This window comes from Oncorhynchus mykiss, chromosome 12 (assembly GCF_057628025.1).
Source record: "Oncorhynchus mykiss isolate SJ-2025 chromosome 12, ASM5762802v1, whole genome shotgun sequence".
Lineage (NCBI taxonomy): Eukaryota > Metazoa > Chordata > Actinopteri > Salmoniformes > Salmonidae > Oncorhynchus > Oncorhynchus mykiss.
In genome coordinates, this window is record NC_143033.1 from 3,156,295 (window position 1) to 3,174,328 (window position 18,034).

General features: G+C 44.8%; 1 protein-coding gene across 1 annotated transcript in view; it reads left to right on the forward strand.

The window, feature by feature from the left end:
• grin3a (glutamate ionotropic receptor NMDA type subunit 3A) overlaps positions 1 to 18,034 on the forward strand; it is a 120,361-nt gene that overhangs the window by 61,351 nt on the left and 40,976 nt on the right. Inside the window, exon 5 of the mRNA XM_036936735.2 lies at positions 11,647 to 11,792. Within this exon, the coding sequence (XP_036792630.2) occupies positions 11,647 to 11,792 (146 nt within the window). The remainder of the gene's footprint in view (positions 1 to 11,646; positions 11,793 to 18,034) is intronic.

Below are 18,034 nucleotides of genomic sequence, written 5' to 3' on the forward strand. Positions count from 1 at the left end.
ATAATACAGGGGAGACTAGTAGAGATAATACAGGGGAGTCTAGTACTGATAATACAGTTGAGAGTAGTACATATTATACAGGGGAGACTAGTACAGATAATAAAGGGGAGACTAGTACAGATAATACAGGGGAGACATGTACATATAATATAGGGGAGACTAGTACAGATAATACAGGGGAGACTAGTACAGATTATACAGGGGAGACTAGTACAGATAATACAGGGGAGAGTAGTACAGATAATACAGGGGAGACTAGTACAGATAAAACAGGGGAGACTAGTACATATAATATATGGGAGACTAGTACAGATAATACAGGGGAGACTAGTGCAGATAATACAGGGGAGACTAGTACAGATAATACAGGGGAGACTAGTACAGATTATACAGGGGAGACTAGTACAGATAATACAGGGGAGACTAGTACAGATAATACAGGGGAGACTAGTACAGATAATACAGGGGAGACTAGTACAGATAATACAGGGGAGACTAGTACATATAATATAGGGGACACTAGTACATATAATACAGGGGAGACTAGTACAGATAATACAGGGGAGACTAGTACTGATAATACAGGGGAAACTAGTGGAGATAATACAGGGGAGACTGGTACAGATAATACAGGGGAGACTAGTACTGATAATACAGGGGAGACTAGTACAGATTATACAGGGAAGACCAGTACAGATTATACAGGGGAGACTAGTACTGATAATACAGGGGAGACTAGTACTGATAATACAGGGGAGACTAGTACAGATAATACAGGGGAGACTAGTACAGATAATACAGGGGAGACTAGTACTGATAATACAGGGGAGACTAGTACCGATATTACAGGGAAGACCAGTACAGATTGTACAGGGGAGACTAGTACTGATAATACAGGGGAGACTAGTAGAGATAATACAGGGGAGTCTAGTACTGATAATACAGTTGAGACTAGTACAGATTATACACGGGAGACTAGTACAGATGATATAGGGGAGACTAGTACAGATAATACAGTTGAGACTAGTACAGATAATACAGGGGAGACTAGTACAGATAATACAGGGGAGACTAGTACAGATAATACAGGGGAGACTAGTACTGATAATACAGGGGAGACTAGTACAGATAATATAGGGGAGACTAGTACAGATAATACAGGGGAGACTAGTACAGATAATACAGGGGACACTAGTACAAATAATACAGGGGAGACTAGTACAGATAATACAGGGGAGACTAGTACAGATACTACAGGGGAAACTAGTACAGATAATACAGGGGAGACTAGTACAGGGCTGAGGGGAGACTAGTACAGATAATACAGGGGAGAATAGTACAGATAATGCAGGGGAGACTAGTACAGATAATACAGGGGAGACTAGTACAGATAATACAGGGGAGACTAGTACTGATAATACAGGGGAGACTAGTACAGATAATACAGGGGAGACTAGTACAGATAATACAGGGGAGACTAGTACAGATAATACAGGGGAGACTAGTACAGATAATACAGGGGAGACTAGTACAGATAATACAGGGGAGACTAGTACAGATAATACAGGGGAGACTAGTACAGATTATACAGGGAAGACCAGTACAGATTATACAGGGGAGACTAGTACTGATAATACAGGGGAGACTAGTACAGATAATACAGGGGAGACTAGTACAGATAATACAGGGGAGACTAGTACAGATAATACAGGGAGACTAGTACAGATAATACAGGGGAGACTAGTACATATAATACAGGGGAAACTAGTACTGATAATACAGGGGAGACTGGTACAGATAATACAGGGGAGACTAGTACTGATAATACAGGGGAGACTAGTACAGATTATACAGGGAAGACCAGTACAGATTATACAGGGGAGACTAGTACTGATAATACAGGGGAGACTAGTACAGATAATACAGGGGAGACTAGTACAGATAATACAGGGGAGACTAGTACTGATAATACAGGGGAGACTAGTACAGATAATACAGGGGAGACTAGTAAAGATAATACAGGGGAGACTAGTACTAATAATACAGGGGAGACTAGTACCGATATTACAGGGAAGACCAGTACAGATTGTACAGGGGAGACTAGTACTGATAATACAGGGGAGACTAGTAGAGATAATACAGGGGAGACTAGTAGAGAGTATACAGGGGAGTCTAGTACTGATAATACAGTTGAGACTAGTACAGATTATACACAGGAGACTAGTACAGATGATATAGGGGAGACTAGTACAGATAATACAGTTGAGACTAGTACTGATAATACAGGGGAGACTAGTACAGATAATATAGGGGAGACTAGTACAGATAATACAGGGGAGACTAGTACAGATAATACAGGGGAGACTAGTACAAATAATACAGGGGAGACTAGTACAGATAATACAGGGGAGACTAGTACAGATAATACAGGGGAAACTAGTACAGATAATACAGGGGAGACTAGTACAGGGCTGAGGGGAGACTAGTACAGATAATACAGGGGAGAATAGTACAGATAATGCAGGGGAGACTAGTACAGATAATACAGGGGAGACTAGTACTGATAATACAGGGGAGACTAGTACTGATAATACAGGGGAGACTAGTACAGATAATACAGGGGAGACTAGTACAGATAATACAGGGGAGACTAGTACAGATAATACAGGGGAGACTAGTACAGATAATACAGGGGAGACTAGTACAGATAATACAGGGGAGACTAGTACAGATAATACAGTGGAGACTAGTACAGATAATACAGGGGAGACTGGTACAGATTATACAGGGAAGACCAGTACAGATTATACAGGGGAGACTAGTACTGATAATACAGGGGAGACTAGTACAGATAATACAGGGGAGACTAGTACAGATAATACAGGGGAGACTAGTACAGATAATACAGGGGAGACTAGTACAGATAATACAGGGGAGACTAGTACATATAATACAGGGGAAACTAGTACTGATAATACAGGGGAGACTGGTACAGATAATACAGGGGAGACTAGTACTGATAATACAGGGGAGACTAGTACAGATTATACAGGGAAGACCAGTACAGATTATACAGGGGAGACTAGTACTGATAATACAGGGGAGACTAGTACAGATAATACAGGGGAGACTAGTACAGATAATACAGGGGAGACTAGTACTGATAATACAGGGGAGACTAGTACAGATAATACAGGGGAGACTAGTAAAGATAATACAGGGGAGACTAGTACTAATAATACAGGGGAGACTAGTACCGATATTACAGGGAAGACCAGTACAGATTGTACAGGGGAGACTAGTACTGATAATACAGGGGAGACTAGTAGAGATAATACAGGGGAGACTAGTAGAGATTATACAGGGGAGTCTAGTACTGATAATACAGTTGAGACTAGTACAGATTATACACAGGAGACTAGTACAGATGATATAGGGGAGACTAGTACAGATAATACAGTTGAGACTAGTACTGATAATACAGGGGAGACTAGTACAGATAATATAGGGGAGACTAGTACAGATAATACAGGGGAGACTAGTACAGATAATACAGGGGAGACTAGTACAAATAATACAGGGGAGACTAGTACAGATAATACAGGGGAGACTAGTACAGATAATACAGGGGAAACTAGTACAGATAATACAGGGGAGACTAGTACAGGGCTGAGGGGAGACTAGTACAGATAATACAGGGGAGAATAGTACAGATAATGCAGGGGAGACTAGTACAGATAATACAGGGGAGACTAGTACTGATAATACAGGGGAGACTAGTACTGATAATACAGGGGAGACTAGTACAGATAATACAGGGGAGACTAGTACAGATAATACAGGGGAGACTAGTACAGATAATACAGGGGAGACTAGTACAGATAATACAGGGGAGACTAGTACAGATAATACAGTGGAGACTAGTACAGATAATACAGGGGAGACTGGTACAGATTATACAGGGAAGACCAGTACAGATTATACAGGGGAGACTAGTACTGATAATACAGGGGAGACTAGTACAGATAATACAGGGGAGACTAGTACAGATAATACAGGGGAGACTAGTACAGATAATACAGGGGAGACTAGTACAGATAATACAGGGGAGACTAGTACAGATAATACAGGGGAGACTAGTACATATAATACAGGGGAAACTAGTACTGATAATACAGGGGAGACTGGTACAGATAATACAGGGGAGACTAGTACTGATAATACAGGGGAGACTAGTACAGATTATACAGGGAAGACCAGTACAGATTATACAGGGGAGACTAGTACTGATAATACAGGGGAGACTAGTACAGATAATACAGGGGAGACTAGTACAGATAATACAGGGGAGACTAGTACTGATAATACAGGGGAGACTAGTACAGATAATACAGGGGAGACTAGTAAAGATAATACAGGGGAGACTAGTACCGATATTACAGGGAAGACCAGTACAGATTGTACAGGGGAGACTAGTATTGATAATACAGGGGAGACTAGTAGAGATAATACAGGGGAGACTAGTAGAGATTATACAGGGGAGTCTAGTACTTATAATACAGTTGAGACTAGTACAGATTATACACAGGAGACTAGAACAGATGATATAGGGGAGACTAGTACAGATAATACAGTTGAGACTAGTACAGATAATACAGGGGAGACTAGTACAGATAATACAGGGGAGACTAGTACAGATAATACAGGGGAGACTAGTACTGATAATACAGGGGAGACTAGTACAGATAATATAGGGGAGACTAGTACAGATAATACAGGGGAGACTAGTACAGATAATACAGGGGAGACTAGTACAGGGCTGAGGGGAGACTAGTACAGATAATACAGGGGAGAATAGTACAGATAATGCAGGGGAGACTAGTACAGATAATACAGGGGAGACTAGTACAGATAATACAGGGGAGACTAGTACTGATAATACAGGGGAGACTAGTACAGATAATACAGGGGAGACTAGTACAGATAATACAGGGGAGACTAGTACAGATAATACAGGGGAGACTAGTACAGATAATACAGGGGAGACTAGTACAGATAATACAGGGGAGACTAGTACATATAATACACGGGAAACTAGTACTGATAATACAGGGGAGACTGGTACAGATAATACAGGGGAGACTAGTACTGATAATACAGGGGAGACTAGTACAGATTATACAGGGAAGACCAGTACAGATTATACAGGGGAGACTAGTACTGATAATACAGGGGAGACTAGTACATATAATATAGGGGAGACTAGTACAGATAATACAGGGGAGACTAGTACAGATAATACAGGGGAGACTAGTACAGATAATACAGGGGATACTAGTACAGATTATACAGGGGAGACTAGTACATATAATATAGGGGAGACTAGTACAGATAATACAGGGGAGACTAGTACAGATAATACAGGGGAGACTAGTACAGATAATACAGGGGAGACTAGTACAGATTATACAGGGGAGACTAGTACAGATAATACAGGGGAGACTAGTACAGATAATACAGGGGAGACTAGTACAGATAAAACAGGGGAGACTAGTACATATAATATAGAGGAGACTAGTACAGATAATACAGGGGAGACTAGTGCAGATAATAGAGTGGAGACTAGTACAGATAATACAGGGGAGACTAGTACAGATTATTCAGTGGAGACTAGTAGAGATAATGCAGGGGAGACTAGTAGAGACAATACAGGGGAGACTAGTACAGGGCTGAGGGGAGACTAGTACAGATAATACAGGGGAGACTAGTACAGATAATACAGGGGAGACTAGTACAGATAAAACAGGGGAGACTAGTATATAAAATAGGGGAGACTAGTACAGATAATACAGGGGAAACTAGTACAGATAATACAGGGGAGACTAGTACAGATAATACAGGGGAGACTAGTACAGATTATACAGGGGAGACTAGTACAGATAATACAGGGGAGACTAGTACAGATAATACAGGGGAGACTAGTACAGATAAAACAGGGGAGACTAGTACATATAATATAGGGGAGACTAGTACAGATAATACAGGGGAGACTAGAACAGATAATACAAGGGAGACTAGTACAGATAATACAGGGGAGACTAGTACAGATTATACAGGGGAGACTAGTACAGATAATACAGGGGAGACTAGTAGAGATAATACAGGGGAGACTAGTACAGATAATACAGGGGAGACTAGTACAGATAATACAGGGGAGACTAGTACAGATAATACAGGGGAGACTAGTACATATAATATGGGGGAGACTTGTACAGATAATACAGGGGAGACTAGTACTGATAATACAGGGGAGACTAGTACAGATAATACAGGGGAGACTAGTACTGATAATACAGTAGAAACTGGTGGAGATAATACAGGGGAGACTGGTACAGATAATACAGGGGAGACTAGTACTGATAATACAGGGGAGACTAGTACAGATTATACAGGGAAGACCAGTACAGATAATACAGGGGAGACTAGTACTGATAATAAAGGGGAGACTAGTACTGATAATACAGGGGAGACTAGTACAGATAATACAGGGGAGACTAGTACAGATAATACAGGGGAGACTAGTACTGATAATACAGGGGAGACTAGTACCGATATTACAGGGGAGACTAGTACAGATTATACAGGGGAGACTAGTACTGATAATACAGGGGAGACTAGTAGAGATAATACAGGGGAGACTAGTAGAGATAATACAGGGGAGTCTAGTACTGATAATACAGTTGAGACTAGTACAGATTATACAGGGGAGACTAGTACAGATAATATAGGGGAGACTAGTACAGATAATACAGGGGAGACTAGTACTGATAATACAGGGGAGACTAGTACAGATAATACAGGGGAGACTAGTACAGATAATACAGGGGAGACTAGTACAGATAATACAGGGGAGACTAGTACAGATAATACAGGGGAGACTAGTACAGATAATACAGGGGAGACTAGTACATATAATACAGGGGAAACTAGTACTGATAATACAGGGGAGACTGGTACAGATAATACAGGGGAGACTAGTACTGATAATACAGGGGAGACTAGTACAGATTATACAGGGAAGACCAGTGCAGATTATACAGGGGAGACTAGTACTGATAATACAGGGGAGACTAGTACAGATAATACAGGGGAGACTAGTACAGATAATACAGGGGAGACTAGTACTGATAATACAGGGGAGACTAGTACAGATAATACAGGGGAGACTAGTAAAGATAATACAGGGGAGACTAGTACTAATAATACAGGGGAGACTAGTACCGATATTACAGGGAAGACCAGTACAGATTGTACAGGGGAGACTAGTACTGATAATACAGGGGAGACTAGTAGAGATAATACAGGGGAGACTAGTAGAGATTATACAGGGGAGTCTAGTACTGATAATACAGTTGAGACTAGTACAGATTATACACAGGAGACTAGTACAGATGATATAGGGGAGACTAGTACAGATAATACAGTTGAGACTAGTACTGATAATACAGGGGAGACTAGTACAGATAATATAGGGGAGACTAGTACAGATAATACAGGGGAGACTAGTACAGATAATACAGGGGAGACTAGTACAAATAATACAGGGGAGACTAGTACAGATAATACAGGGGAGACTAGTACAGATAATACAGGGGAAACTAGTACAGATAATACAGGGGAGACTAGTACAGGGCTGAGGGGAGACTAGTACAGATAATACAGGGGAGAATAGTACAGATAATGCAGGGGAGACTAGTACAGATAATACAGGGGAGACTAGTACTGATAATACAGGGGAGACTAGTACTGATAATACAGGGGAGACTAGTACAGATAATACAGGGGAGACCAGTACAGATAATACAGGGGAGACTAGTACAGATAATACAGGGGAGACTAGTACAGATAATACAGGGGAGACTAGTACAGATAATACAGTGGAGACTAGTACAGATAATACAGGGGAGACTGCTACAGATTATACAGGGAAGACCAGTACAGATTATACAGGGGAGACTAGTACTGATAATACAGGGGAGACTAGTACAGATAATACAGGGGAGACTAGTACAGATAATACAGGGGAGACTAGTACAGATAATACAGGGGAGACTAGTACAGATAATACAGGGGAGACTAGTACAGATAATACAGGGGAGACTAGTACATATAATACAGGGGAAACTAGTACTGATAATACAGGGGAGACTGGTACAGATAATACAGGGGAGACTAGTACTGATAATACAGGGGAGACTAGTACAGATTATACAGGGAAGACCAGTACAGATTATACAGGGGAGACTAGTACTGATAATACAGGGGAGACTAGTACAGATAATACAGGGGAGACTAGTACAGATAATACAGGGGAGACTAGTACTGATAATACAGGGGAGACTAGTACAGATAATACAGGGGAGACTAGTAAAGATAATACAGGGGAGACTAGTACCGATATTACAGGGAAGACCAGTACAGATTGTACAGGGGAGACTAGTACTGATAATACAGGGGAGACTAGTAGAGATAATACAGGGGAGACTAGTAGAGATTATACAGGGGAGTCTAGTACTGATAATACAGTTGAGACTAGTACAGATTATACACAGGAGACTAGAACAGATGATATAGGGGAGACTAGTACAGATAATACAGTTGAGACTAGTACAGATAATACAGGGGAGACTAGTACAGATAATACAGGGGAGACTAGTACAGATAATACAGGGGAGACTAGTACTGATAATACAGGGGAGACTAGTACAGATAATATAGGGGAGACTAGTACAGATAATACAGGGGAGACTAGTACAGATAATACAGGGGAGACTAGTACAGGGCTGAGGGGAGACTAGTACAGATAATACAGGGGAGAATAGTACAGATAATGCAGGGGAGACTAGTACAGATAATACAGGGGAGACTAGTACAGATAATACAGGGGAGACTAGTACTGATAATACAGGGGAGACTAGTACAGATAATACAGGGGAGACTAGTACAGATAATACAGGGGAGACTAGTACAGATAATACAGGGGAGACTAGTACAGATAATACAGGGGAGACTAGTACAGATAATACAGGGGAGACTAGTACAGATAATACAGGGGAGACTAGTACATATAATACACGGGAAACTAGTACTGATAATACAGGGGAGACTGGTACAGATAATACAGGGGAGACTAGTACTGATAATACAGGGGAGACTAGTACAGATTATACAGGGAAGACCAGTACAGATTATACAGGGGAGACTAGTACTGATAATACAGGGGAGACTAGTACATATAATATAGGGGAGACTAGTACAGATAATACAGGGGAGACTAGTACAGATAATACAGGGGAGACTAGTACAGATAATACAGGGGATACTAGTACAGATTATACAGGGGAGACTAGTACATATAATATAGGGGAGACTAGTACAGATAATACAGGGGAGACTAGTACAGATAATACAGGGGAGACTAGTACAGATAATACAGGGGAGACTAGTACAGATTATACAGGGGAGACTAGTACAGATAATACAGGGGAGACTAGTACAGATAATACAGGGGAGACTAGTACAGATAAAACAGGGGAGACTAGTACATATAATATAGAGGAGACTAGTACAGATAATACAGGGGAGACTAGTGCAGATAATAGAGTGGAGACTAGTACAGATAATACAGGGGAGACTAGTACAGATTATTCAGTGGAGACTAGTAGAGATAATGCAGGGGAGACTAGTAGAGACAATACAGGGGAGACTAGTACAGGGCTGAGGGGAGACTAGTACAGATAATACAGGGGAGACTAGTACAGATAATACAGGGGAGACTAGTACAGATAAAACAGGGGAGACTAGTATATAAAATAGGGGAGACTAGTACAGATAATACAGGGGAAACTAGTACAGATGATACAGGGGAGACTAGTACAGATAATACAGGGGAGACTAGTACAGATTATACAGGGGAGACTAGTACAGATAATACAGGGGAGACTAGTACAGATAATACAGGGGAGACTAGTACAGATAAAACAGGGGAGACTAGTACATATAATATAGGGGAGACTAGTACAGATAATACAGGGGAGACTAGTACAGATTATACAGGGGAGACTAGTACAGATAATACAGGGGAGACTAGTAGAGATAATACAGGGGAGACTAGTACAGATAATACAGGGGAGACTAGTACAGATAATACAGGGGAGACTAGTACAGATAATACAGGGGAGACTAGTACATATAATATGGGGGAGACTTGTACAGATAATACAGGGGAGACTAGTACTGATAATACAGGGGAGACTAGTACAGATAATACAGGGGAGACTAGTACAGATAATACAGGGGAGACTAGTACTGATAATACAGGGGAGACTAGTACCGATATTACAGGCGAGACTAGTACAGATTATACAGGGGAGACTAGTACTGATAATACAGGGGAGACTAGTAGAGATAATACAGGGGAGACTAGTACAGATAAAACAGAGGAGACTAGTACTGATAATACAGTGGAGACTAGTACTGATAATACAGGGGAGACTAGTAGAGGTAATACACGGGAGACTAGTACTGATAATACAGGGGAGACAAGTACATATAATACAGGGGAGACTAGTACAGATAATACAGGGAGACTAGTACAGATAAAACAGAGGAGACTAGTACTGATAATACAGTGGAGACTAGTACTGATAATACAGGGGAGACTAGTAGAGGTAATACAGGGGAGACTAGTACTGATAATACAGGGGAGACTAGTACAGATAATACAGGGGAGACCAGTACAGATAATACAGGGGAAACTAGTACAGATAATACAGGGGAGACTACTACAGATAATACAGGGGAGACCAGTACAGATAATACAGGGGAAACTAGTACAGATAATACAGGGGAGACCACTACATATAATACAGGGGAGACCAGTACAGATAATACAGGGGAAACTAGTACAGATAATACAGGGGAGACTAGTACAGATAATACAGGGGAGACTAGTACTGATAATACAAGGGAGACTAGTACAGATAATACAGTGGAGACTAGTACAGATAATACAGGGGAGACTAGTACAGATAATACAGGGGAGACTAGTACCGATAATACAGAGAGGTGGGAGAGCAAAAGACCCAGGAGTTGAGAGAGCTCTGTATCAGTCCCAGGAGGTGAGAGAGCTCTGTATCAGTCCCAGGAGGTGAGAGAGCTCTGTTTCAGACCCAGGAGGTGAGAGAGCTCTGTATCAGTCCCAGGAGGTGAGAGTGCTCTGTATCAGTCCCAGGAGGTGAGAGAGCTATGTATCAGTCCCAGGAGGTGAGAGAGATCTGTCCCAGGAAGTGAGAGAGCTCTGTATCAGTCCCAGGAGGTGAGAGAGCTATGTATCAGTCCCAGGAGGTGAGAGAGCTCTGTATCAGTCCCAGGAGGTGAGAGAGCTCTGTAACAGTCCCAGGAGGTGAGAGAGCTCTGTAACAGTCCCAGGAGGTGATAGAGCTCTGTAACAGTCCCAGGAGGTGAGCTAGCTCTGTAACAGACCCAGGAGGTGAGAGAGCTCTGTTACAGTCCCAGGAGGTGAGAGAGCTCTGTATCAGTCCCAGGAGGTAATAGACCACAGTTCCATATGTTCTGTTCTTCCAGCTTCATCACCCATCACAAGGGTTCCGCTTCGCCACGGTCCGGGAGAGCAGTGCCGAGGATTACCTGAAGAAAAGCTTTCCAGAGATGCACGAATACATGAGACGGTACAACGTACCAGCAACCCCAGATGGAATAGAACATCTTAAGTGAGTATACTATACTATACAGTACTGACTCATCACAGCTTTAACATGGGTACCAACATGTTGTCAGTTAAGAACAAATTCTTATTTACAATGACAGCCTAGGAACAGTGGGTTCACTGCCTTGTTCAGGGGAACAGTGGGTTCACTGCCTTGTTCAGTGGAACAGTGGGTTCACTGCCTTGTTCAGTGGAACAGTGGGTTCACTGCCTTGTTCAGGGGAACAGTGGGTTCACTGCCTTGTTCAGGGGAACAGTTTGTTCACTGCCTTGTTCAGGGGAACAGTGGGTTCACTGCCTTGTTCATGGGAACAGTGGGTTCACTGCCTTGTTCAGGGGAACAGTGGGTTCACTGCTTTGTTCATGGGAACAGTGTGTTCACTGCCTTGTTCAGGGGCAGGATGACTGATTATTCCCTTGTCAGCTCGGGGATTCGATCTTGCAACCTTTCGGTTACTGGCCCAACACCCTAGCCACTAGGCTACCTGCCACCCCAGTACAGGCTTAATCCCAGCAATGGTAGATTTCATAACTGTTCTGAATATGTCAGAAAATCCTGCATAAAATAATACTCTCAGATCCGTAGGTAACCGCCCACAAAGATACACCTGAGACTGCAGATCCGTAGGTAACCGCCCACAAAGATACACCTGAGACTGCAGATCCGTAGGTAACCGCACACAAAGATACACCTGAGACTGCAGATCCGTAGGTAACCGCCCACAAAGATACACCTGAGACTGCAGATCCGTAGGTAACCGCCCACAAAGATACACCTGAGACTGCAGATCCGTAGGTAACCGCCCACAAAGATACACCTGAGACTGCAGATCCGTAGGTAACCGCCCACAAAGATACACCTGAGACTGCAGATCCGTAAGGTAACCGCCCACAAAGATACACCTGAGACTGCAGATCCGTAGGTAACCGCCCACAAAGATACACCTGAGACTGCAGATCCGTAAGGTAACCGCCCACAAAGATACACCTGAGACTGCAGATCCGTAAGGTAACCGCCCACAAAGATACACCTGAGACTGCAGATCCGTAGGTAACCGCCCACAAAGATACACCTGAGACTGCAGATCCGTAGGTAACCGCCCACAAAGATACACCTGAGACTGCAGATCCGTAAGGTAACCGCCCACAAATATACACCTGAGACTGCAGATCCGTAGGTAACCGCCCACAAAGATACACCTGAGACTGCAGATCCGTAGGTAACCGCCCACAAAGATACACCTGAGACTGCAGATCCGTAAGGTAACCGCCCACAAAGATACACCTGAGACTGCCGATCCGTAGGTAACCGCCCACAAATATACACCTGAGACTGCAAATCCGTAAGGTAACCGCCCACAAAGATACACCTGAGACTGCAGATCCGTAAGGTAACCGCCCACAAAGATACACCTGAGACTGCAGATCCGTAAGGTAACCGCCCACAAAGATACACCTGAGACTGCAGATCCGTAGGTAACCGCCCACAAAGATACACCTGAGACTGCAGATCCGTAGGTAACCGTCCACAAAGATACACCTGAGACTGCAGATCCGTAGGTAACCGCCCACAAAGATACACCTGAGACTGCAGATCCGTAGGTAACCGCCCACAAAGATACACCTGAGACTGCAGATCCGTAAGGTAACCGCCCACAAATATACACCTGAGACTGCAGATCCGTAGGTAACCGCCCACAAAGATACACCTGAGACTGCAGATCCGTAGGTAACCGCCCACAAAGATACACCTGAGACTGCAGATCCGTAAGGTAACCGCCCACAAAGATACACCTGAGACTGCAGATCCGTAGGTAACCGCCCACAAATATACACCTGAGACTGCAGATCCGTAAGGTAACCGCCCACAAAGATACACCTGAGACTGCAGATCCGTAAGGTAACCGCCCACAAAGATACACCTGAGACTGCAGATCCGTAGGTAACCGTCCACAAAGATACACCTGAGACTGCAGATCCGTAAGGTAACCGCCCACAAAGATACACCTGAGACTGCAGATCCGTAGGTAACCGCCCACAAAGATAGACCTGAGACTGCAGATCCGTAGGTAACCGCCCACAAATATACACCTGAGACTGCAGATCCGTAGGTAACCGCCCACAAATATACACCTGAGACTGCAGATCCGTAGGTAACCGCCCACAAAGATACACCTGAGACTGCAGATCCGTAGGTAACCGCCCACAAAGATACACCTGAGACTGCAGATCCGTAAGGTAACCGCCCACAAAGATACACCTGAGACTGCAGATCCGTAAGGTAACCGCCCACAAAGATACACCTGAGACTGCAGATCCGTAGGTAACCGCCCACAAAGATACACCTGAGACTGCAGATCCGTAGGTAACCGCCCACAAAGATACACCTGAGACTGCTGATCCGTAAAGGAACCGCCCACAAATATACACCTGAGACTGCAGATCCGTAGGTAACCGCCCACAAAGATACACCTGAGACTGCAGATCCGTAGGTAACCGCCCACAAAGATACACCTGAGACTGCAGATCCGTAGGTAACCGCCCACAATGATACACCTGAGACTGCAGATCCGTAAGGTAACCGCCCACAAAGATACACCTGAGACTGCAGATCCGTAGGTAACCGCCCACAAATATACACCTGAGACTGCAGATCCGTAGGTAACCGCCCACAAATATACACCTGAGACTGCAGATCCGTAGGTAACCGCCCACAAATATACACTTGAGACTGCAGATCCGTAGGTAACCGCCCACAAAGATACACCTGAGACTGCAGATCCGTAGGTAACCGCCCACAAAGATACACCTGGGACTGCAGATCCGTAAGGTAACCGCCCACAAAGATACACCTGAGACTGCAGATCCGTAAGGTAACCGCCCACAAAGATACACCTGAGACTGCAGATCCGTAGGTAACCGCCCACAAAGATACACCTGAGACTGCAGATCCGTAGGTAACCGCCCACAAAGATACACCTCAGACTGCAGATCCGTAAGGTAACCGCCCACAAATATACACCTGAGACTGCAGATCCGTAGGTAACCGCCCACAAAGATACACCTGAGACTGCAGATCCGTAGGTAACCGCCCACAAAGATACACCTGAGACTGCAGATCCGTAAGGTAACCGCCCACAAAGATACACCTGAGACTGCAGATCCGTAGGTAACCGCCCACAAATATACACCTGAGACTGCAGATCCGTAAGGTAACCGCCCACAAAGATACACCTGAGACTGCAGATCCGTAGGTAACCGCCCACAAAGATACACCTGAGACTGCAGATCCGTAGGTAACCGCCCACAAAGATACACCTGAGACTGCAGATCCGTAGGTAACCGCCCACAAAGATACACCTGAGACTGCAGATCCGTAGGTAACCGCCCACAAAGATACACCTGAGACTGCAGATCCGTAGGTAACCGCCCACAAATATACACCTGAGACTGCAGATCCGTAAGGTAACCGCCCACAAAGATACACCTGAGACTGCAGATCCGTAAGGTAACCGCCCACAAAGATACACCTGAGACTGCAGATCCGTAGGTAACCGTCCACAAAGATACACCTGAGACTGCAGATCCGTAAGGTAACCGCCCACAAAGATACACCTGAGACTGCAGATCCGTAGGTAACCGCCCACAAAGATACACCTGAGACTGCAGATCCGTAGGTAACCGTCCACAAAGATACACCTGAGACTGCAGATCCGTAGGTAACCGCCCACAAAGATACACCTGAGACTGCAGATCCGTAGGTAACCGCCCACAAAGATACACCTGAGACTGCAGATCCGTAGGTAACCGCCCACAAAGATACACCTGACACTGCAGATCCGTAGGTAACCGCCCACAAAGATACACCTGAGACTGCAGATCCGTAAGGTAACCGCCCACAAAGATACACCTGAGACTGCAGATCCGTAGGTAACCGCCCACAAATATACACCTGAGACTGCAGATCCGTAAGGTAACCGCCCACAAAGATACACCTGAGACTGCAGATCCGTAAGGTAACCGCCCACAAAGATACACCTGAGACTGCAGATCCGTAGGTAACCGTCCACAAAGATACACCTGAGACTGCAGATCCGTAAGGTAACCGCCCACAAAGATACACCTGAGACTGCAGATCCGTAGGTAACCGCCCACAAAGATACACCTGAGACTGCAGATCCGTAGGTAACCGCCCACAAATATACACCTGAGACTGCAGATCCGTAGGTAACCGCCCACAAATATACACCTGAGACTGCAGATCCGTAGGTAACCGCCCACAAAGATACACCTGAGACTGCAGATCCGTAGGTAACCGCCCACAAAGATACACCTGAGACTGCAGATCCGTAAGGTAACCGCCCACAAAGATACACCTGAGACTGCAGATCCGTAAGGTAACCGCCCACAAAGATACACCTGAGACTGCAGATCCGTAGGTAACCGCCCACAAAGATACACCTGAGACTGCAGATCCGTAGGTAACCGCCCACAAAGATACACCTGAGACTGCAGATCCGTAAGGTAACCGCCCACAAATATACACCTGAGACTGCAGATCCGTAGGTAACCGCCCACAAAGATACACCTGAGACTGCAGATCCGTAGGTAACCGCCCACAAAGATACACCTGAGACTGCAGATCCGTAGGTAACCGCCCACAAAGATACACCTGAGACTGCAGATCCGTAAGGTAACCGCCCACAAATATACACCTGAGACTGCAGATCCGTAGGTAACCGCCCACAAATATACACCTGAGACTGCAGATCCACGTGTTATTTTACACACACATATCCGCTGCACAACCTTCCCTCTCTTCTCGCTTTCCTCTTTTTGAAACCTCAACTAATTTGATTGACATGAGGACATCACCTATGTTTCTTCCTCATGTTTCTGAACAGCAGAAGTAATAACCCTGGGGCTATTTGAACGAACATACTTGTGTTTGATATGCTGCCTAGATAACTGCATTGTGGCAGAACAATCTGCGTAACATAGAACAATCTTCGTAACGTAGAACAACCTGCGTAATGTAGAACAATCTGCGTAACGTAGAACAATCTCCGTAACGTAGAACAATCTGCATAACGTAGAACAATCTCCGTAACGTAGAACAATCTGCGTAACGTAGAACAATTTGCGTAAGGTAGAACAATCTGCGTAACGTAGAACAATCTCCGTAACGTAGAACAATCTGCGTAACGTAGAACAATTTGCGTAAGGTAGAACAATTTGCGTAACTGTCACGTTCGTCGTAACGAGGAGACCAAGGAGCAGTGTGATTGGAATACATTCTCCTTTTATTAAAAAGAAGAACACCTAAACAAACTAACAAAACAACAGAACGAACGTGAAGCTATAAACAACTAGTGCTGACATGCAACTACACATAGACAAAAACCCACAAAACCAAAATGGAAATGGCAACCTAAATAGGATCCCCAATCAGAGACAACGATAAACAGCTGTCTCTGATTGGGAACCAATTCAGGCCATCATAGACCTACATTTACCTAGACAAACCAAAACCCCATAGATATACAACAACTCCTAGACAAGGGAAAAGACACACATACCAGCCTCGTCACAACCTGACCTAACCAAAATAATAAAGAAAACAAAGATAACTAAGGTCAGGTGACAGTGCACCCCCCCCCCCCCCCCCCCCCCCCCCCCCAAAGGTGCGGACTCCTGGCGGCAAACCTAAACCTATATGGGAGGGTCTGAGTGGACATCTAACCTCGGTGGCGGCTCTGGTTCTGGACATTGCCCCCTTCTTTACACTGAGTCCGCTCTTGTAGCACTGACCCGTGGATCATCGTCGGAGGCTCTGGACTGCGGATCCTCACTGCCGGATGTTCTGGACTGGGGACCGTCGCTGTAGGTTCCGGACTGTGGCCCGTCGTTGGATGTTCCGGTCTGTGAACTGTTGCTGGACGCTCTGGACTGCCGAGGCGCACTGTAGGCCTGGTGGGTGGTGTCAGCATTGGTGGTACCGGGCTGGGGACACGCACCTCAGGGCGAGTACGAGGAGCAGGAACAGGGCGTACTGGACCCTGGAGGCGGACTGTAGGCCTGGTGTGTGATGCTGGAGGTCTGGAGTGTAGAGCTGACACAACCCGTCCTGGCTGGATGTTTAGTTTCACCCTGCAAATGCAGGGCGTTGGCACAGGACGCAAAGGGCTGTGCAAACTCACTGGAGACACAGTACGCAGAGCCGGCACAGGATATCCTGGTCCAAGG